The 22,031-nt window shown below is 43.4% G+C and overlaps 1 protein-coding gene across 1 annotated transcript in view; it reads left to right on the plus strand.

The window, feature by feature from the left end:
- LOC106563910 (hephaestin) overlaps positions 1–22,031 on the plus strand; it is a 63,683-nt gene that overhangs the window by 11,722 nt on the left and 29,930 nt on the right. Inside the window, exons 3-7 of the mRNA XM_045690274.2 lie at positions 19,467–19,721; positions 19,947–20,121; positions 20,664–20,803; positions 21,060–21,191; positions 21,319–21,524. Of these exons, the coding sequence (XP_045546230.1) occupies positions 19,467–19,721; positions 19,947–20,121; positions 20,664–20,803; positions 21,060–21,191; positions 21,319–21,524 (908 nt within the window). The remainder of the gene's footprint in view (positions 1–19,466; positions 19,722–19,946; positions 20,122–20,663; positions 20,804–21,059; positions 21,192–21,318; positions 21,525–22,031) is intronic.

Below are 22,031 nucleotides of genomic sequence, written 5' to 3' on the forward strand. Positions count from 1 at the left end.
ATATAATGTAGGTAGGGGTACCAGGTAGTTGTAGGTAATATAATGTAGGTAGGGGTACCAGGTAGTTGGGTAGGTAATATAATGTAGGTAGGGGTACCAGGTAGTTGTAGGTAATATAATGTAGGTAGGGGTACCAGGTAGTAGAGGTAATATAATGTAGGTAGGGGTACCAGGTAGTTGAGGTAATATAATGTAGGTAGGGGTACCAGGTAGTTGAGGTAATATAATGTAGGTAGGGGTACCAGGTAGTAGAGGTAATATAATGTAGGTAGGGGTACCAGGTAGTTGAGGTAATATAATGTAGGTAGGGGTACCAGGTAGCTGTAGGTAATATAATGTAGGTAGGGGTACCAGGTAGTTGAGGTAATATAATGTAGGTAGGGGTACCAGGTAGTAGAGGTAATATAATGTAGGTAGGGGTACCAGGTAGTAGAGGTAATATAATGTAGGTAGGGGTACCAGGTAGTTGTAGGTAATATAATGTAGGTAGGGGTACCAGGTAGTTGAGGTAATATAATGTAGGTAGGGGTACCAGGTAGTAGAGGTAATATAATGTAGGTAGGGGTACCAGGTAGTAGAGGTAATATAATGTAGGTAGGGGTACCAGGTAGTTGTAGGTAATATAATGTAGGTAGGGGTACCAGGTAGTTGTAGGTAATATAATGTAGGTAGGGGTACCAGGTAGTTGTAGGTAATATAATGTAGGTAGGGGTACCAGGTAGTGGAGGTAATATAATGTAGGTAGGGGTACCAGGTAGTTGTAGGTAATATAATGTAGGTAGGGGTACCAGGTAGCTGTAGGTAATATAATGTAGGTAGGGGTACCAGGTAGTAGAGGTAATATAATGTAGGTAGGGGTACCAGGTAGTTGGGTAGGTAATATAATGTAGGTAGGGGTACCAGGTAGTAGAGGTAATATAATGTAGGTAGGGGTACCAGGTAGTAGAGGTAATATAATGTAGGTAGGGGTACCAGGTAGTTGTAGGTAATATAATGTAGGTAGGGGTACCAGGTAGTTGTAGGTAATATAATGTAGGTAGGGGTACCAGGTAGTAGAGGTAATATAATGTAGGTAGGGGTACCAGGTAGTAGAGGTAATATAATGTAGGTAGGGGTACCAGGTAGTTGTAGGTAATATAATGTAGGTAGGGGTACCAGGTAGTGGAGGTAATATAATGTAGGTAGGGGTACCAGGTAGTAGAGGTAATATAATGTAGGTAGGGGTACCAGGTAGTAGAGGTAATATAATGTAGGTAGGGGTACCAGGTAGTAGAGGTAATATAATGTAGGTAGGGGTACCAGGTAGTAGAGGTAATATAATGTAGGTAGGGGTACCAGGTAGTTGTAGGTAATATAATGTAGGTAGGGGTACCAGGTAGTTGTAGGTAATATAATGTAGGTAGGGGTACCAGGTAGTTGTAGGTAATATAATGTAGGTAGGGGTACCAGGTAGTAGAGGTAATATAATGTAGGTAGGGGTACCAGGTAGTTGAGGTAATATAATGTAGGTAGGGGTACCAGGTAGTTGTAGGTAATATAATGTAGGTAGGGGTACCAGGTAGTAGAGGTAATATAATGTAGGTAGGGGTACCAGGTAGTTGAGGTAATATAATGTAGGTAGGGGTACCAGGTAGCTGTAGGTAATATAATGTAGGTAGGGGTACCAGGTAGTTGAGGTAATATAATGTAGGTAGGGGTACCAGGTAGTTGTAGGTAATATAATGTAGGTAGGGGTACCAGGTAGTAGAGGTAATATAATGTAGGTAGGGGTACCAGGTAGTAGAGGTAATATAATGTAGGTAGGGGTACCAGGTAGTTGTAGGTAATATAATGTAGGTAGGGGTACCAGGTAGTAGAGGTAATATAATGTAGGTAGGGGTACCAGGTAGTAGAGGTAATATAATGTAGGTAGGGGTACCAGGTAGTAGAGGTAATATAATGTAGGTAGGGGTACCAGGTAGTTGGGTAGGTAATATAATGTAGGTAGCGGTACCAGGTAGTTGTAGGTAATATAATGTAGGTAGGGGTACCAGGTAGTAGAGGTAATATAATGTAGGTAGGGGTACCAGGTAGTTGAGGTAATATAATGTAGGTAGGGGTACCAGGTAGTTGTAGGTAATATAATGTAGGTAGGGGTACCAGGTAGTAGAGGTAATATAATGTAGGTAGGGGTACCAGGTAGTTGAGGTAATATAATGTAGGTAGGGGTACCAGGTAGCTGTAGGTAATATAATGTAGGTAGGGGTACCAGGTAGTTGAGGTAATATAATGTAGGTAGGGGTACCAGGTAGTTGTAGGTAATATAATGTAGGTAGGGGTACCAGGTAGTAGAGGTAATATAATGTAGGTAGGGGTACCAGGTAGTTGTAGGTAATATAATGTAGGTAGGGGTACCAGGTAGTTGTAGGTAATATAATGTAGGTAGGGGTACCAGGTAGTTGTAGGTAATATAATGTAGGTAGGGGTACCAGGTAGTAGAGGTAATATAATGTAGGTAGGGGTACCAGGTAGTAGAGGTAATATAATGTAGGTAGGGGTACCAGGTAGTTGTAGGTAATATAATGTAGGTAGGGGTACCAGGTAGTTGTAGGTAATATAATGTAGGTAGGGGTACCAGGTAGTTGTAGGTAATATAATGTAGGTAGGGGTACCAGGTAGTGGAGGTAATATAATGTAGGTAGGGGTACCAGGTAGTTGAGGTAATATAATGTAGGTAGGGGTACCAGGTAGTAGAGGTAATATAATGTAGGTAGGGGTACCAGGTAGTTGGGTAGGTAATATAATGTAGGTAGGGGTACCAGGTAGTAGAGGTAATATAATGTAGGTAGTGGTACCAGGTAGTAGGGGTAATATAATGTAGGTAGGGGTACCAGGTAGTTGTAGGTAATATAATGTAGGTAGGGGTACCAGGTAGTTGTAGGTAATATAATGTAGGTAGGGGTACCAGGTAGTAGAGGTAATATAATGTAGGTAGGGGTACCAGGTAGTTGTAGGTAATATAATGTAGGTAGGGGTACCAGGTAGTGGAGGTAATATAATGTAGGTAGGGGTACCAGGTAGTTGGGTAGGTAATATAATGTAGGTAGGGGTACCAGGTAGTTGTAGGTAATATAATGTAGGTGGGGTACCAGGTAGTTGTAGGTAATATAATGTAGGTAGGGGTACCAGGTAGTAGAGGTAATATAATGTAGGTGGGGTACCAGGTAGTTGAGGTAATATAATGTAGGTAGGGGTACCAGGTAGTAGAGGTAATATAATGTAGGTAGGGGTACCAGGTAGTTGTAGGTAATATAATGTAGGTAGGGGTATCAGGTAGTAGAGGTAATATAATGTAGGTTGGGGTACCAGGTAGTAGAGGTAATATAATGTAGGTAGGGGTACCAGGTAGTAGAGGTAATATAATGTAGGTAGGGGTACCAGGTAGTTGTAGGTAATATAATGTAGGTAGGGGTACCAGGTAGTAGAGGTAATATAATGTAGGTAGGGGTACCAGGATGTAGAGGTAGGGGTACCAGGTAGTTGAGGTAATATAATGTAGGTAGGGGTACCAGGTAGTTGTAGGTAATATAATGTAGGTAGGGGTACCAGGTAGCTGGGTAGGTAATATAATGTAGGTAGGGGTACCAGGTAGTTGGGTAGGTAATATAATGTAGGTAGGGGTACCAGGTAATAGAGGTAATATAATGTAGGTAGGGGTACCAGGTAGTAGAGGTAATATAATGTAGGTAGGGGTACCAGGTAGTAGAGGTAATATAATGTAGGTAGGGGTACCAGGTAGTAGAGGTAATATAATGTAGGTAGGGGTACCAGTTGTAGAGGTAATATAATGTAGGTAGGGGTACCAGGTAGTAGAGGTAATATAATGTAGGTAGGGGTACCAGGTAGTAGAGGTAATATAATGTAGGTAGGGGTACCAGGTAGTTGAGGTAATATAATGTAGGTAGGGGTACCAGGTAGTTGTAGGTAATATAATGTAGGTAGGGGTACCAGGTAGTAGAGATAATATAATGTAGGTAGGGGTACCAGGTAGTTGAGGTAATATAATGTAGGTAGGGGTACCAGGTAGCTGTAGGTAATATAATGTAGGTAGGGGTACCAGGTAGTTGTATGTAATATAATGTAGGTAGGGGTACCAGGTAGTAGAGGTAATATTATGTAGGTAGGGGTACCAGGTAGTTGGGTAGGTAATATAATGTAGGTAGGGGTACCAGGTAGTAGAGGTAATATAATGTAGGTAGGGGTACCAGGTAGTTGTAGGTAATATAATGTAGGTAGGGGTACTAGGTAGTTGTAGGTAATATAATGTAGGTGGGGTACCAGGTAGTAGAGGTAATATAATGTAGGTAGGGGTACCAGGTAGTTGAGGTAATATATTGTAGGTAGGGGTACCAGATAGTAGAGGTAATATAATGTAGGTAGGGGTACCAAGTAGTTGTAGGTAATATAATGTAAGTAGGGGTACCAGGTAGTAGAGGTAATATAATGTAGGTAGGGGTACCAGGTAGTAGAGGTAATATAATGTAGGTAGGGGTACCAGGTAGTAGAGGTAATATAATGTAGGTAGGGGTACTAGGTAGTTGTAGGTAATATAATGTAGGTAGGGGTACCAGGTAGTGGAGGTAATATAATGTAGGTAGGGGTACCAGGTAGTTGGAGGTAATATAATGTAGGTAGGGGTACCAGGTAGTTGTAGGTAATATAATGTAGGTAGGGGTACCAGGTAGCTGTAGGTAATATAATGTAGGTAGGGGTACCAGGTAGTTTTAGGTAATATAATGTAGGTAGGGGTACCAGGTAGTTGTAGGTAATATAATATAATTTAGGTAGGGGTACCAGGTAGTAGAGGTAATATAATGTAGGTAGGGGTACCAGGTAGTAGAGGTAATATAATGTAGGTAGGGGTACCAGGTAGTTGGGTAGGTAATATAATGTAGGTAGGGGTACCAGGTGGTAGGGGTAATATAATGTAGGTAGGGGTACCAGGTAGTTGTAGGTAATATAATGTAGGTAGGGGTACCAGGTAGTAGAGGTAATATAATGTAGGTAGAGGTACTAGGTAGTTGTAGGTAATATAATGTAGGTAGGGGTACCAGGTAGTAGAGGTAATATAATGTAGGTGGGGTACCAGGTAGTTGAGGTAATATAATGTAGGTAGGGGTACCAGGTAGTTGAGGTAATATAATGTAGGTAGGGGTACCAGGTAGTTGTAGGTAATATAATGTAGGTAGGGGTATCAGGTAGTAGAGGTAATATAATGTAGGTAGGGGTACCAGGTAGTTGGGTAGGTAATATAATGTAGGTATGGGTACCAGGTAGTAGAGGTAATATAATGTAGGTAGGGGTACCAGGTAGTTGTAGGTAATATAATGTAGGTAGGGGTACTAGGTAGTTGTAGGTAATATAATGTAGGTAGGGGTACCAGGTAGTGGAGGTAATATAATGTAGGTAGGGGTACCAGGTAGTTGGAGGTAATATAATGTAGGTAGGGGTACCAGGTAGTTGTAGGTAATATAATGTAGGTAGGGGTACCAGGTAGCTGTAGGTAATATAATGTAGGTAGGGGTACCAGGTAGTTTTAGGTAATATAATGTAGGTAGGGGTACCAGGTAGTTGTAGGTAATATAATATAATGTAGGTAGGGGTACCAGGTAGTAGAGGTAATATAATGTAGGTAGGGGTACCAGGTAGTAGAGGTAATATAATGTAGGTAGGGGTACCAGGTAGTTGGGTAGGTAATATAATGTAGGTAGGGGTACCAGGTAGTAGGGGTAATATAATGTAGGTAGGGGTACCAGGTAGTTGTAGGTAATATAATGTAGGTAGGGGTACCAGGTAGTAGAGGTCATATAATGTAGGTAGGGGTACTAGGTAGTTGTAGGTAATATAATGTAGGTAGGGGTACCAGGTAGTAGAGGTAATATAATGTAGGTGGGGTACCAGGTAGTTGAGGTAATATAATGTAGGTAGGGGTACCAGGTAGTTGTAGGTAATATAATGTAGGTAGGGGTATCAGGTAGTAGAGGTAATATAATGTAGGTAGGGGTACCAGGTAGTTGTAGGTAATATAATGTAGGTAGGGGTATCAGGTAGTGGAGGTAATATAATGTAGGTAGGGGTACCAGGTAGTTGTAGGTAATATGTAGGTAGGGGTACCAGGTAGTTGGGTAGGTAATATAATGTAGGTAGGGGTACCAGGTAGTAGAGGTAATATAATGTAGGTAGGGGTACCAGGTAGTAGAGGTAATATAATGTAGGTAGGGGTACCAGGTAGTTGGAGGTAATATAATGTAGGTAGGGGTACCAGGTAGTTGTAGGTAATATAATGTAGGTAGGGGTACCAGGTAGCTGTAGGTAATATAATGTAGGTAGGGGTACCAGGTAGTTTTAGGTAATATAATGTAGGTAGGGGTACCAGGTAGTTGTAGGTAATATAATATAATGTAGGTAGGGGTACCAGGTAGTAGAGGTAATATAATGTAGGTAGGGGTACCAGGTAGTAGAGGTAATATAATGTAGGTAGGGGTACCAGGTAGTTGGGTAGGTAATATAATATAATGTAGGTAGGGGTACCAGGTAGTAGAGGTAATATAATGTAGGTAGGGGTACCAGGTAGTAGAGGTAATACAATGTAGGTAGGGGTACCAGGTAGTTGGGTAGGTAATATAATGTAGGTAGGGGTACCAGGTAGTTGGGTAGGTAATATAATGTAGGTAGGGGTACCAGGTAGTTGTAGGTAATATAATGTAGGTAGGGGTACCAGGTAGTAGAGGTAATATAATGTAGGTAGGGGTACCAGGTAGTTGTAGGTAATATAATGTAGGTAGGGGTACCAGGTAGTAGAGGTAATATAATGTAGGTAGGGGTACCAGGTAGTTGAGGTAATATAATGTAGGTAGGGGTACCAGGTAGTTGTAGGTAATATAATGTAGGTAGGGGTATCAGGTAGTAGAGGTAATATAATGTAGGTAGGGGTACCAGGTAGTTGGGTAGGTAATATAATGTAGGTAGGGGTACCAGGTAGTAGAGGTAATATAATGTAGGTAGGGGTACCAGGTAGTTGTAGGTAATATAATGTATGTAGGGGTACTAGGTAGTTGTAGGTAGGGGTACCAGGTAGTGGAGGTAATATAATGTAGGTAGGGGTACCAGGTAGTTGGAGGTAATATAATGTAGGTAGGGGTACCAGGTAGTTGTAGGTAATATAATGTAGGTAGGGGTACCAGGTAGCTGTAGGTAATATAATGTAGGTAGGGGTACCAGGTAGTTGAGGTAATATAATGTAGGTAGGGGTACCAGGTAGTTGTAGGTAATATAATGTAGGTAGGGGTACCAGGTAGTAGAGGTAATATAATGTAGGTAGGGGTACCAGGTAGTAGAGGTAATATAATGTAGGTAGGGGTACCAGGTAGTTGGGTAGGTAATATAATGTAGGTAGGGGTACCAGGTAGTAGGGGTAATATAATGTAGGTAGGGGTACCAGGTAGTTGTAGGTAATATAATGTAGGTAGGGGTACCAGGTAGTAGAGGTAATATAATGTAGGTAGGGGTACCAGGTAGTTGTAGGTAATATAATGTAGGTAGGGGTACCAGGTAGTAGAGGTAATATAATGTAGGTAGGGGTACCAGGTAGTAGAGGTAATATAATGTAGGTAGGGGTACCAGGTAGTAGAGGTAATATAATGTAGGTAGGGGTACCAGGTAGTTGTAGGTAATATAATGTAGGTAGGGGTACCAGGTAGTAGAGGTAATATAATGTAGGTAGGGGTACCAGGTAGTTGTAGGTAATATAATGCAGGTAGGGGTACCAGGTAGTAGAGGTAATATAATGTAGGTAGGGGTACCAGGTAGTAGAGGTAATATAATGTAGGTAGGGGTACCAGGTAGTAGAGGTAATATAATGTAGGTAGGGGTACCAGGTAGTTGTAGGTAATATAATGTAGGTAGGGGTACCAGGTAGCTGTAGGTAATATAATGTAGGTAGGGGTACCAGGTAGTAGAGGTAATATAATGTAGGTAGGGGTACCAGGTAGTTGTAGGTAATATAATGTAGGTAGGGGTACCAGGTAGTTGTAGGTAATATAATGTAGGTAGGGGTACCAGGTAGTAGAGGTAATATAATGTAGGTAGGGGTACCAGGTAGTTGAGGTAATATAATGTAGGTAGGGGTACCAGGTAGTAGAGGTAATATAATGTAGGTAGGGGTACCAGGTAGTAGAGGTAATATAATGTAGGTAGGGGTACCAGGTAGTAGAGGTAATATAATGTAGGTAGGGGTACCAGGTAGTTGTAGGTAATATAATGTAGGTAGGGGTACCAGGTAGTTGTAGGTAATATAATGTAGGTAGGGGTATCAGGTAGTAGAGGTAATATAATGTAGGTAGGGGTACCAGGTAGTAGAGGTAATATAATGTAGGTAGGGGTACCAGGTAGTTGTAGGTAATATAATGTAGGTAGGGGTACCAGGTAGTAGAGGTAATATAATGTAGGTAGGGGTATCAGGTAGTAGAGGTAATATAATGTAGGTAGGGGTACCAGGTAGTAGAGGTAATATAATGTAGGTAGGGGTACCAGGTAGTTGGAGGTAATATAATGTAGGTAGGGGTACCAGGTAGTTGTAGGTAATATAATGTAGGTAGGGGTACCAGGTAGCTGTAGGTAATATAATGTAGGTAGGGGTACCAGGTAGTTGTAGGTAATATAATGTAGGTAGGGGTACCAGGTAGTTGTAGGTAATATAATATAATGTAGGTAGGGGTACCAGGTAGTAGAGGTAATATAATGTAGGTAGGGGTACCAGGTAGTAGAGGTAATATAATGTAGGTAGGGGTACCAGGTAGTTGGGTAGGTAATATAATATAATGTAGGTAGGGGTACCAGGTAGTAGAGGTAATATAATGTAGGTAGGGGTACCAGGTAGTAGAGGTAATATAATGTAGGTAGGGGTACCAAGTAGTTGGGTAGGTAATATAATGTAGGTAGGGGTACCAGGTAGTTGGGTAGGTAATATAATGTAGGTAGGGGTACCAGGTAGTTGTAGGTAATATAATGTAGGTAGGGGTACCAGGTAGTAGAGGTAATATAATGTAGGTAGGGGTACTAGGTAGTTGTAGGTAATATAATGTAGGTAGGGGTACCAGGTAGTAGAGGTAATATAATGTAGGTAGGGGTACCAGGTAGTTGAGGTAATATAATGTAGGTAGGGGTACCAGGTAGTTGTAGGTAATATAATGTAGGTAGGGGTACCAGGTAGTAGAGGTAATATAATGTAGGTAGGGGTACCAGGTAGTTGGGTAGGTAATATAATGTAGGTAGGGGTACCAGGTAGTAGAGGTAATATAATGTAGGTAGGGGTACCAGGTAGTTGTAGGTAATATAATGTATGTAGGGGTACTAGGTAGTTGTAGGTAGGGGTACCAGGTAGTGGAGGTAATATAATGTAGGTAGGGGTACCAGGTAGTTGGAGGTAATATAATGTAGGTAGGGGTACCAGGTAGTTGTAGGTAATATAATGTAGGTAGGGGTACCAGGTAGTAGAGGTAATATAATGTAGGTAGGGGTACCAGGTAGTTGTAGGTAATATAATGTAGGTAGGGGTACCAGGTAGTAGTAGGTAATATAATGTAGGTAGGGGTACCAGGTAGTAGTAGGTAATATAATATAATGTAGGTAGGGGTACCAGGTAGTAGAGGTAATATAATGTAGGTAGGGGTACCAGGTAGTAGAGGTAATATAATGTAGGTAGGGGTACCAGGTAGTTGGGTAGGTAATATAATGTAGGTAGGGGTACCAGGTAGTAGGGGTAATATAATGTAGGTAGGGGTACCAGGTAGTTGTAGGTAATATAATGTAGGTAGGGGTACCAGGTAGTAGAGGTAATATAATGTAGGTAGGGGTACCAGGTAGTTGTAGGTAATATAATGTAGGTAGGGGTACCAGGTAGTAGAGGTAATATAATGTAGGTAGGGGTACCAGGTAGTTGAGGTAATATAATGTAGGTAGGGGCATCAGGTAGTAGAGGTAATATAATGTAGGTAGGGGTACCAGGTAGTAGAGGTAATATAATGTAGGTAGGGGTACCAGGTAGTAGAGGTAATATAATGTAGGGAGGGGTACCAGGTAGTAGAGGTAATATAATGTAGGTAGGGGTACCAGGTAGTTGGGTAGGTAATATAATGTAGGTAGGGGTACCAGGTAGTTGTAGGTAATATAATGTAGGTAGGGGTACCAGGTAGTAGAGGTAATATAATGTAGGTGGGGTACCAGGTAGTTTAGGTAATATAATGTAGGTAGGGGTACCAGGTAGTAGAGTTAATATAATGTAGGTAGGGGTACCAGGTAGTAGAGGTAATATAATGTAGGTAGGGGTATCAGGTAGTAGAGGTAATATAATGTAGGTAGGGGTACCAGGTAGTTGTAGGTAAGATAATGTAGGTAGGGGTACCAGGTAGTAGAGGTAATATAATGTAGGTAGGGGTACCAGGTAGTTGTAGGTAATATAATGTAGGTAGGGGTACCAGGTAGTTGTAGGTAATATAATGTAGGTAGGGTACCAGGTAGTAGAGGTAATATAATGTAGGTAGGGTTACCAGGTAGTAGAGGTAATATAATGTAGGTAGGGGTACCAGGTAATAGAGGTAATATAATGTAGGGAGGGGTACCAGGTAGTAGAGGTAATATAATGTAGGTAGGGGTACCAGGTAGTAGAGGTAATATAATGTAGGTAGGGGTACCAGGTAGTAGAGGTAATGTAATGTAGGTAGGGGTACCAGGTAGTGGAGGTAATATAATGTAGGTAGGTGTACCAGGTAGTAGAGGTAATATAATGAAGGTAGGGGTACCAGGTAGTGGAGGTAATATAATGTAGGTAGGGGTAGGAGGTAGTTGGGTAGGTAATATAATGTAGGTAGGGGTACCAGGTAGTTGTAGATAATATAATGTAGGTAGGGGTACCAGGTAGTAGAGGTAATATAATGTAGGTAGGGGTACCAGGTAGTAGAGGTAATATAATGTAGGTAGGGGTACCAGGTAGTTGTAGGTAATATAATGTAGGTAGGGGTACCAGGTAGTAGAGGTAATATAATGTAGGTAGGGGTACCAGGTAGTAGAGGTAATATAATGTAGGTAGGGGTACCAGGTAGTGGAGGTAATATAATGTAGGTAGGTGTACCAGGTAGTAGAGGTAATATAATGAAGGTAGGGGTACCAGGTAGTGGAGGTAATATAATGTAGGTAGGGGTAGGAGGTAGTTGGGTAGGTAATATAATGTAGGTAGGGGTACCAGGTAGTTGTAGGTAATATAATGTAGGTAGGGGTACCAGGTAGTAGAGGTAATATAATGAAGGTAGGGGTACCAGGTAGTCGAGGTAATATAATGTAGGTAGGGGTAGGAGGTAGTTGGGTAGGTAATATAATGTAGGTAGGGGTACCAGGTAGTTGTAGGTAATATAATGTAGGTAGGGGTACAAGGTAGTAGAGGTAATATAATGTAGGTAGGGGTACCAGGTAGTGGAGGTAATATAATGTAGGTAGGGGTACCAGGTAGTAGAGGTAATATAATGTAGGTAGGGGTACCAGGTAGTTGTAGGTAATATAATGTAGGTAGGGGTACCAGGTAGTTGTAGGTAATATAATGTAGGTAGGGTACCAGGTAGTAGAGGTAATATAATGTAGGTAGGGTTACCAGGTAGTAGAGGTAATATAATGTAGGTAGGGGTACCAGGTAGTTGGGTAGGTAATATAATGTAGGTAGGGGTAAAGTGACTAATCTATCAGGATAGATAATAAACAGAGTAGCAGCAGTGTTGGTAGTAGAGGTAATATGGTGAGTGTGAGAGTGTGTGTGTGTTGCGTCAGTATGCATGTGTGTGCGTGTAATTTGTGTGTTGGTGTATGTAGTGTGTTGGAATATCAGTGTAAGTGTGTGCATAGAGTCAGTGTAAAAAAAGGTCAATGCTGGTAGTCCGGGTAACCCTTTGATTAGCTATTTAGCAGTCTTGTTTAGCAGTCAGTCTTGTTTAGCAGCCCTGTTTAGCAGCCTTGTTAACAGAGCTGTCTGTGAGAGAGAGAGAGAGAGAGAGTTAACAGAGCTGTCTGAGAGAGAGAGAGTTAACAGAGCTGTCTGTGAGAGAGAGAGAGTTAACAGAGCTGTCTGTGTGAGAGAGTTAACAGCTGTCTGTGAGAGAGAGTTAACAGCTGTCTGTGAGAGAGAGAGAGAGTTAACAGAGCTGTCTGTGAGAGAGAGAGTTAACAGAGCTGTCTGTGAGAGCGAGAGAGAGTTAACAGAGCTGTCTGTGAGAGCGAGAGAGAGTTAACAGAGCTGTCTGTGAGAGCGAGAGAGAGAGTTAACAGAGCTGTCTGAGAGCGAGAGAGAGTTAACAGAGCTGTCTGAGAGCGAGTGAGAGTTAACAGAGCTGTCTGAGAGAGTTAACAGAGCTGTCTGTGAGAGAGAGAGTTAACAGAGCTGTCTGTGAGAGAGAGAGTTAACAGAGCTGTCTGTGAGAGAAAGAGTTAACAGAGCTGTCTGTGAGAGAGAGTTAGCAGAGCTGTCTGTGAGAGAGAGAGTTAGCAGAGCTGTCTGTGAGAGAGAGGTTTTAGCAGAGCTGTCTGTGAGAGAGAGGTTTTAACAGAGCTGTCTGTGAGAGAGAGGTTTTAACAGAGCTGTCTGTGAGAGAGGTTTTAACAGAGCTGTCTGTGAGAGAGAGGTTTTAACAGAGCTGTGTGAGAGAGAGGTTTTAACAGAGCTGTGTGTGAGAGAGAGAGTTAACAGAGCTGTCTGTGAGAGAGAGAGAGAGAGAGTTAACAGAGCTGTGTGTGAGAGAGAGGTTTTAACAGAGCTGTCTGTGAGAGAGAGAGGTTTTAACAGAGCTGTGTGTGCGCAGGTTAAATCTCTTCAGTCTACTGAGGGTGTAGAGGTGCTCCAACTCCCTAATGGCATTTCTCCAGCAAACATTTACACACCTGTGTCCGATTCAGGCAATTAGTGAGAGAAGCCAATTAGCCAACCTGTTCTAACAAGAAAACATTCAATTAAAGACAATCAAGTGGTGGAAGTGAAATGGTGGAAAAGATATGAAGATATCACTACTAGATGACAGAGTCATAATCACACGGCAAGACTGGGGGTTTTAGTCTGTTCACATTGTCCCACCCTCTTGTCACTGCTGGGAACTATGTCAGTTATGGGCAACACCATTGTTTGTGTCTTTCCATCTTCTTGTTGTCGTCTTGCCAGGACTTTTACATTATATACTTTGTGACTGGTAATAAAAGGAGATAAGTTCTCAGATCTTCTAATCTGTCATTTTATAAACTGAATGTTCTGACTAGCAGGTTGAATACTGTGACAGAATGTCTCCTCTCGTCTCCTCTCCCCATGTACTGAATGTTCTGACTAGCAGGCTGAATACTGTGACAGAATGTCTCCTCTCGTCTCGTCTCCCATGTCCTGAATGTTCTGACTAGCAGGCTGAATACTGTGACAGAATGTCTCCTCTCGTCTCGTCTCCCATGTCCTGAATGTTCTGACTAGCAGGTTGAATACTGTGACAGAATGTCTCCTCTCGTCTCGTCTCCCCATGTACTGAATGTTCTGACTAGCAGGCTGAATACTGTGACAGAATGTCTCCTCTCGTCTCGTCTCCCCATGTCCTGAATGGATTATCGGTAACAGATGGTGTGCAGACTCCAGTGCAGTAGAAGCTTTTACCCATTGTTCGCCCGTCTTGAAATAGCTGATGGTCCATTGCCGACCCTTCTGCCTCCCAGGAGAGTTTTCAGCTGTTCTCGTGACTACTGTATACATTCCACCTCAGGACAACAACAGCAACAAGCTTGCAATGAACAAACTGTACGAGGCTGTAAACAAGCAGGAAGTCATGTACCCGGAGGCTGCTTTTCTTGTTGCCGGCGATTTTTTTATTTTATTTATTCCGTGACGCCTAACTTTTATCATCACTTCTCCTACACCTCTAGGGGTGATAAAGTTATAGTCCTAGACCACTGTTACTCTACACACAAGCAAGCATTTAAGACCCTCCCTCGTCCCCCTTTTGGCAAATAAGATCATGCCTCTATACTCCTGCTTCCTGTTTACAAAACAGAAGCTCAAACGGGTAGTACCCCGCGATGTGCTCTGTAGAGAAATGGTCCTCCGAATCGGGGGCTATGTTGCAGGACTGCTTTGCTAGCGCTGTCTGGAATATGTTTTCGGGACTCCGCCGATAGCGTTGACGAGCTAACCTCCTTCATCTCGGGCTTCATCAAGAAATGCATCGCCCAACGTTGTCCCCACAGTGAAGGTTCTGCTCTTCCCCAATCAAAAGCCCTGGATTAACACTGAGCTACGTGCTAAGCTAAAGGACAGAGCTACTGCACACAGGGCTATCGCAGCTACCCTCGAGGCTACGGCTGAGGACACGTACAAGAAGTCCCACTACTACGTCCGCAGAGCCATCAAACAGGCAAAAGGACAATATATGGCAACAAGGTGGAATCCTATGGCGCCGACGCTCGACATATGTGACACGGGCTACAGTCCATTACGGATTACATAGGTAGACCTAGCCGTGATATATCCAACGATGCAATGCATTGTATGCATACCCTGACAAAAACAACACTGGGCCATGCATGAGGCCCCCCGCCGTCCCAGAGGACTAGGTGATCTCGCTCTACGAAGCCGACGTGAGTAAGGTTTTGAATGTGGTCAACACTCGCCAGATGTTATTCCAGGGCTCGTTCTCAGAGCATGCACAGACCAGCTTGGCAGTCATCTTTACAACCTCTCCTTGTCCCAGTCTGTAATCATTCCTGTTTCCCAAGAACTCTAAGGCTACCTGCCACAATGACTACCTCCCTGTAGCACTAACATCTGTAATCATGAAGTCAATTGAAAGACTGGTTATGGCACACATCATCTCCGCCATGCCAGAAACCCTAGACCCGCTCCAACAGATCTACAGACCATGCAATCTCAATTCCACTCCACACTGCCCCTTTCCCACCTGGAAAAAAAAGGCACACCTATGTGAGAATGCGCTTCATCGACTACAGCTCAGCGTTCAACACCATAGTGCCCTCAAAGCTCGTCACTAAGCTCGAGACCCTGCGACTGAACACCTTCCTCTGCAACTGGATCCTGAACTTCCTGACAGGATGACCCCAGGTGGTGAGTGTTGCCTGACCCTCAACACAGGACCTCTTGTACTCCCTGTTTACCCACGGCTGTGTGGCCACACATGACTCCAACTCCATCATCAAGTTTGCTGATTACACAACGGTGATGAGACAGCCTACTGGGAAGAGGTCAGAGACCTGGCAGTGTGGTGCCAGGATAAACTCCTCTCACTCAACGTCTGCAAGACCAAGGAGCTGATTGTGGATTACAGGAAATGGGGGGGGGGGGGGTGCACATCCCCATCCACATTGACGTGGCCGCAGGGGAGAGGGCCAAGAGCTTCAAGTTCCTCTGTGTCCACATCACCGAGGACTTAACATGGTCCTCTCATACCAGAACAGTCGTAAAGAAGGCATGGCAAGGCCTCTTCTTCCTCAGGAAGCTGAAATGATTTGGAATGGCCCCTCAGATCCTCATTAACTTTTACACTTGCACCATTGAGAGCATCCTGACTGGTTGTATCACCGTCTGGTATGGCAACTGCACCGCCCAAGACCCTACAGAGGGTGGTGAAGACAGCAGCCATCCAGGACGTACATGCCAGGCGGTGTCTGAGAAAGGCACGAAAAGATTTGCGAAAGACTCCAGCCACCAAAGTCATGGACTGTTCTCCATGCTCCCGTCTGGCAGGCGGTACCGGTGCATCATGGTTCAGACGAACAGACTACTAAACAGCTTTTGTCTTCTGGCCATAAGACTATTAGATGCTCTCCTTGTCTCACAGACTATCCACTCTATGCCCATCCACACGTCTCCATCCACTCAGACACAACCAACGCTGCTACTACAATGATTATTGATTCGATTTAGTACTCCATTACACTGCTGTTCAATGATTATTGATTCGATTTAGTACTCCATTACACTGCTGTTCAATGATTATTGATTAGATTTAGTACTCCATTACACTGCTGTTCAATGATTATTGATTAGATTTAGTACTCCATTACACTGCTGTTCAATGATTATTGATTAGATTTAGTACTCCATTACACTGCTGTTCAATGATTATTGATTAGATTTAGTACTCCATTACACTGCTGTTCAATGATTATTGATTAGATTTAGTACTCCTGTTACTACAATGATTATTGATTAGATTTAGTACTCCATTACACTGCTGTTCAATGATTATTGATTAGATTTAGTACTCCATTACACTGCTGTTCAATGATTATTGATTAGATTTAGTACTCCATTACACTGCTGTTCAATGATTATTGATTAGATTTAGTACTCCATTACACTGCTGTTCAATGATTATTGATTCGATTTAGTACTCCATTACACTGCTGTTCAATGATTATTGATTAGATTTAGTACTCCATTACACTGCTGTTCAATGATTATTGATTCGATTTAGTACTCCATTACACTGCTGTTCAATGATTATTGATTCGATTTAGTACTCCTGCTGTTCAATGATTATTGATTAGATTTAGTACTCCATTACACTGCTGTTCAATGATTATTGATTCGATTTAGTACTCCTGTTACTACAATGATTATTGATTAGATTTAGTACTCCATTACACTGCTGTTCAATGATTATTGATTCGATTTAGTACTCCTGTTACTACAATGATTATTGATTCGATTTAGTACTCCATTACACTGCTGTTCAATGATTATTGATTAGATTTAGTACTCCTGTTACTACAATGATTATTGATTAGATTTAGTACTCCATTACACTGCTGTTCAATGATTATTGATTCGATTTAGTACTCCTGTTACTACAATGATTATTGATTAGATTTAGTACTCCATTACACTGCTGTTCAATGATTATTGATTAGATTTAGTACTCCATTACACTGCTGTTCAATGATTATTGATTAGATTTAGTACTCCATTACACTGCTGTTCAATGATTATTGATTAGATTTAGTACTCCATTACACTGCTGTTCAATGATTATTGATTAGATTTAGTACTCCATTACACTGCTGTTCAATGATTATTGATTAGATTTAGTACTCCATTACACTGCTGTTCAATGATTATTGATTAGATTTAGTACTCCATTACACTGCTGTTCAATGATTATTGATTAGATTTAGTACTCCATTACACTGCTGTTCAATGATTATTGATTAGATTTAGTACTCCTGTTACTACAATGATTATTGATTAGATTTAGTACTCCATTACACTGCTGTTCAATGATTATTGATTAGATTTAGTACTCCATTACACTGCTGTTCAATGATTATTGATTCGATTTAGTACTCCATTACACTGCTGTTCAATGATTATTGATTACCATTACTACAACATGTATCTATTTGTTACTCCTGTTTACATGTACAGTGGCAAGAAAAAGTATGTGAACTCTTTGGAATTAACTGGATTTCTGCATAAATTGGTCATCAACTTTGATCTCATCTTCATCTAAGTCACAACAATAGACAAACACAGTCTGCTTAATCTAATAACACACACACCATTATACAGTTTTCATGTCTTTTATTGAACACACAGTGTAAACATTCACAGTGCAGGGTGGGAAAAGTATGTGAACCCTTGAATTTAACCACTTCGGGCTAGGGGGCGGTATTTTCACGTCCGTATGTAAAGCGTGCACAAAGTAAACTGCCTGCTAATCAGGCCCAGAAGCGAGGATATGCATATAATTAGTAGATTTGAATAGAAAACACTCTAAAGTTTCTAAAACTGTTAAGTATGTATGTGAGTATAACAGAACTTATTTGGCAGGCGAAACCCCGAGGACAAACCATCCAGGAATTTTTGGTTGTTGAGGTGACTGTTTTCAATTGGTTTTCTATGTGAATCTAGATTTCTGAGGCATCTGGTTGCAGTTCATATGGCTTCCACTAGATATCAACAGTCTTTAGAAATTGGTTGATGTTTTTCCTTTGAGAAAGGAAGAAGTAGCCATTTCCTTTCTGGGTGTATAGCCAAGTGGACTTTTGTTTGGGGCGCGTGACCTGAAGCTCGCTCCACTTTCATTTTATCCGCTATTGAACGCAGTTTATCCCGTCTCAAATTTTATCGATTATTTACGTTTTAAAATACCTAAAGTTGTATTAGGAAAGTTGTTTGAAATGTTTGGAAAAAGATTACAGGTAACTTATGAGATATTTTGTAGTCATGTTGGGCGAGTTGGAACCGGTGTTTTTCTGAATCAAACGCGCCAAATAAATTGACATTTTGGAGATATAACGACGGAATTAACCGAACAAAAGGACCATTTGTGATGTATATGGGACATATTGGAGTGCCAACAGAAGAAGATCTTCAAAGGTAAGGCATGAATTAGTTTTTTATTTATATCTTCTATTATTATTATTATTATTATTACTGCATTGTTGGGAAAGAGGTCTCAAGGTAAGAATGTCGCTGTACTGTTTTACACCTGTTGTATCCTGTTCACGTGTGTCACGTCCTGACCAGTGACAAGGGGTCATTTTGCCATAGTAGAATGGTCAGGGCGTGGCAGGGGGGGGTTGTTTTGTGTGTTTTGGGGGTTTGTTTGTTTCTAGGGGGATTTGGTTCTAGTTTTCTATTTCTATGTTTCGTTTTCCATGTTTGGCCGAGTATGGTTTCCAATCAGAGGCAGGTGTCTTTCGTTGTCTCTGATTGGAAGCCATACTTAGGCTGCCTGTTTTCCCTTTGGGTTTTGTGGGTTGGTTGTTTTCCGTTATAGTCTGGGTACCTGACGGAACTGTTGGACGTTGTTATTTGTTCTGTTTAAGTGTTCTCCTATAATAAATGAAGAATGAGCGCTATCTACGCTGCGCCTTGGTCTGTTCACTACGACGCCTGGGACAGCGTGGTGAACTTGAAACTATCTGTATCTCTTCTCTCCTCCTCCTCCTCTCCTCCTCATCCTCTCCTCATCCTCCTCTCCTCCTCATCATCCTCCTCCTCCTCCTCTTTCCATCCCTCTCCTCTCCTCCTCCTCTAATCTCCTCCTCCTCTAATCTCCTCCTCATCATCCTCCTCCTCCTCCTCCTCTTTCCATCCCTCTCCTCCTCCTCTTTCCATCCCTCTCCTCCTCCTCTAATCTCCTCCTCCTCCTCTCCTCCTCATCATCCTCCTCCTCCTCCTCTTTCCATCCCTCTCCTCTCCTCCTCCTCTAATCTCCTCCTCAGCATCCTCCTCCTCCTCCTCCTCCTCTTTCCATCCTTCTCCTCCTCCTCTCCTCCTCCCCTCCTCCTCATCCACCGCTCCTACTCCTCCCCTCCTCCTCCCCTCCTCCTCATCTACCTGTCCTCCTCCTCCTCTCCTCTCCTCCTCTAATCTCTTCCTCCTCTCCTTTCCTCAGCCATAAATGGGTATATGTATGGTAACCTGCCTCACATGGAGCTGTGCCAGGGTCGCACGGTGGCATGGCACCTGTTTGGGATGGGCAACGAGGTGGACATACACTCTGCCTACTTCCAGGGCAACACCCTATTGGACCGCGGTCACCGTGCCGACACGCTCAGCCTTTTCCCGGCGACCTTCGTCACCGCGGCGATGGTTCCCTCGGCGACCGGGAAATGGCTGCTGAGCTGTCAGGTCAACGACCATCTACAGGGTGAGTCACCTGACCTCTGACCCCTATCCTCTAGACCTAGTTAGATGTGACAGTAGGTTCCAACCAGGAAGTGTTCCTTCCAAGGATAAGAGTTCAGTTCGCGATGTGGTTCTTAATGACAGACTGTATAACTCTGGCCTGCTCTAACTCTGTCCTGTGTGTGTGTGTGTGTGTGTGTGTGTGTGTGTGTGTGTGTGTGTGTGTGTGTGTGTGTGTGTGTATCAGCCGGTATGCAGGCGCTGTATGAGGTGGTATCCTGTGATAATGATGTCAGCCCCTCAGCAGCCCCCCCTCCTGGCCCAGTCAGGAAGTACTACCTGGCAGCAGAGATTGTCACCTGGGACTATGCTCCTACCGGGATGGACATCCAAACCAGCCTCTCCCTCACACTGCCCGACAGGTAACACACACACACACACACACACACACACACCAATCTCTCCCTCACACTGCCCGACAGGTAACACACACACACACACACACACACACCAACCTCTCCGTCACACTGCCCTACAGGTAACACACACACACACACACACACACACACACACACACACACACACACACACACACACCAACCTCTCCCTCACACTGCCTGACAGGTAACACACACACACACACACACACACACACACACACACACACATCAATCTCTCCCTCACACTCCTCTCTGTCTCATCCTCCTCTCTGTCTCGTCCTCCTCTCTGTCTCGTCCCCCTCTCCTCTCTGTCTCGTCCCCCTCTCCTCTCTGTCTCGTCCCCCTCTCCTCTCTGTCTCGTCCCCCTCTCCTCTCTGTCTCGTCCCCCTCTCCTCTCTGTCTCGTCCCCCTCTCCTCTCTGTCTCGTCCTCCTCTCCTCTCTGTCTCATCCCCCTCTCCTCTCTGTCTCATCCCCCTCTCCTCTCTGTCTCATCCCCTCCTCCTCCTCCTCCTCCTCCTCCCAGTCCCTCTGAGGTGTTCTTCGGTAGTGGCGATGGCAGGATAGGCGGTCGCTATATGAAGGCGGTGTATCGGGGCTACACAGACGACACCTTCACTACCAGACAACCTCTCACCCCTGAAACACAACACCTGGGAATACTGGGTAAGAGCCTGCTGTCACTCCCCCCCTCTCTCTCTCTCTGTTTCTCTGTGACTCTCTCTCATCTCATTGGGGCCCTTTGTAGCTCAGTTGGTTGAACATGGTGCTTATAACACCAGGGTAGTGGGTTCGATTCCCGGGACCACCCATATTTAAAATGTATGCACACATGACCGGTAACTGCTTTCGATAAAAGTTTCAGCTAAATGGCAAAAATGATTTCTCTGTCTTTCTCTCTCTCATCCCTGTCTCTCTTTAGGCCCAGTGCTGAGGGCTGAGGTTGGGGACATCCTGCAGGTGGTGTTTCTGAACAAGGCAGACAGAAACTACAGCATCCAGCCTCACGGCCTCCACTTCGACAAGCAATACCAGGGAACCAGTTACCAAGACGGTGAGAAACACACGCACACACACACACACACACACACACACGCTCACTAGTGCAAGGCGTACATCAGTTATGATACCTTGTTCTTCTGACTGGCTGTGCTGCGTGTGTTTATTTAATGTTTCCCCAGGTGTAGAGAAGCCAGGCTCGGCTGTGTCTCCAGGCTCCAGGTTCACCTATACCTGGCAGGTGTTGGATGGTCCCTCCCTCTCTGACCCTCCCTGTTTGTCCTACCTGTACTACTCTGGCTCCTCCCCTGTAGAGGACACCAACGCTGGCCTCACCGGACCACTACTGGTCTGTAGACCTGGAACACTGGGGGACCACGGCAAACAGGTACAGTCCACACACACACAAAAATAACTTTTTTTGGGGGGGGGGAAATTAGATCGGCAGTTACTCACCAGAAATTCACCCAGAAATTTGACGTCCTGGACCTGGATCCTTTGTTTGGACTACCCGAGGCAGCCCCATCTATCCCAGGTGATACTCCAAAACGTTTCTACCTGAGAAGGATGAGTGGGATCTTGGTCTTGCGTTGTATATTATTATCTGACATTCAGTCCTTTGAACAATAAAATAGATGAGCTCAGGGCGAGGATGTCCTTCCAAAGAGACATAAGAGACTAACAATGCGTTTTTACGGAAACGCAGGATCTCTCTGGATATATTGCCCCTCATCCATTCAACCAGCGGGGCTTCTCCGTCCATCACGTGGACCGGAACAAAAAATCTCTCAGGGAAACAGAGATGTCGGGGTATGTCTCATGATTAACATCTCATGGTGTGATTGTGGTAACATACAGGAACTCAAGTCCATTTGTTCTCCCGATCTGAATACCT

This window comes from Salmo salar, chromosome 11, assembly GCF_965601325.2.
Source record: "Salmo salar chromosome 11, fSalSal1, whole genome shotgun sequence".
Taxonomy (NCBI): domain Eukaryota; kingdom Metazoa; phylum Chordata; class Actinopteri; order Salmoniformes; family Salmonidae; genus Salmo; species Salmo salar.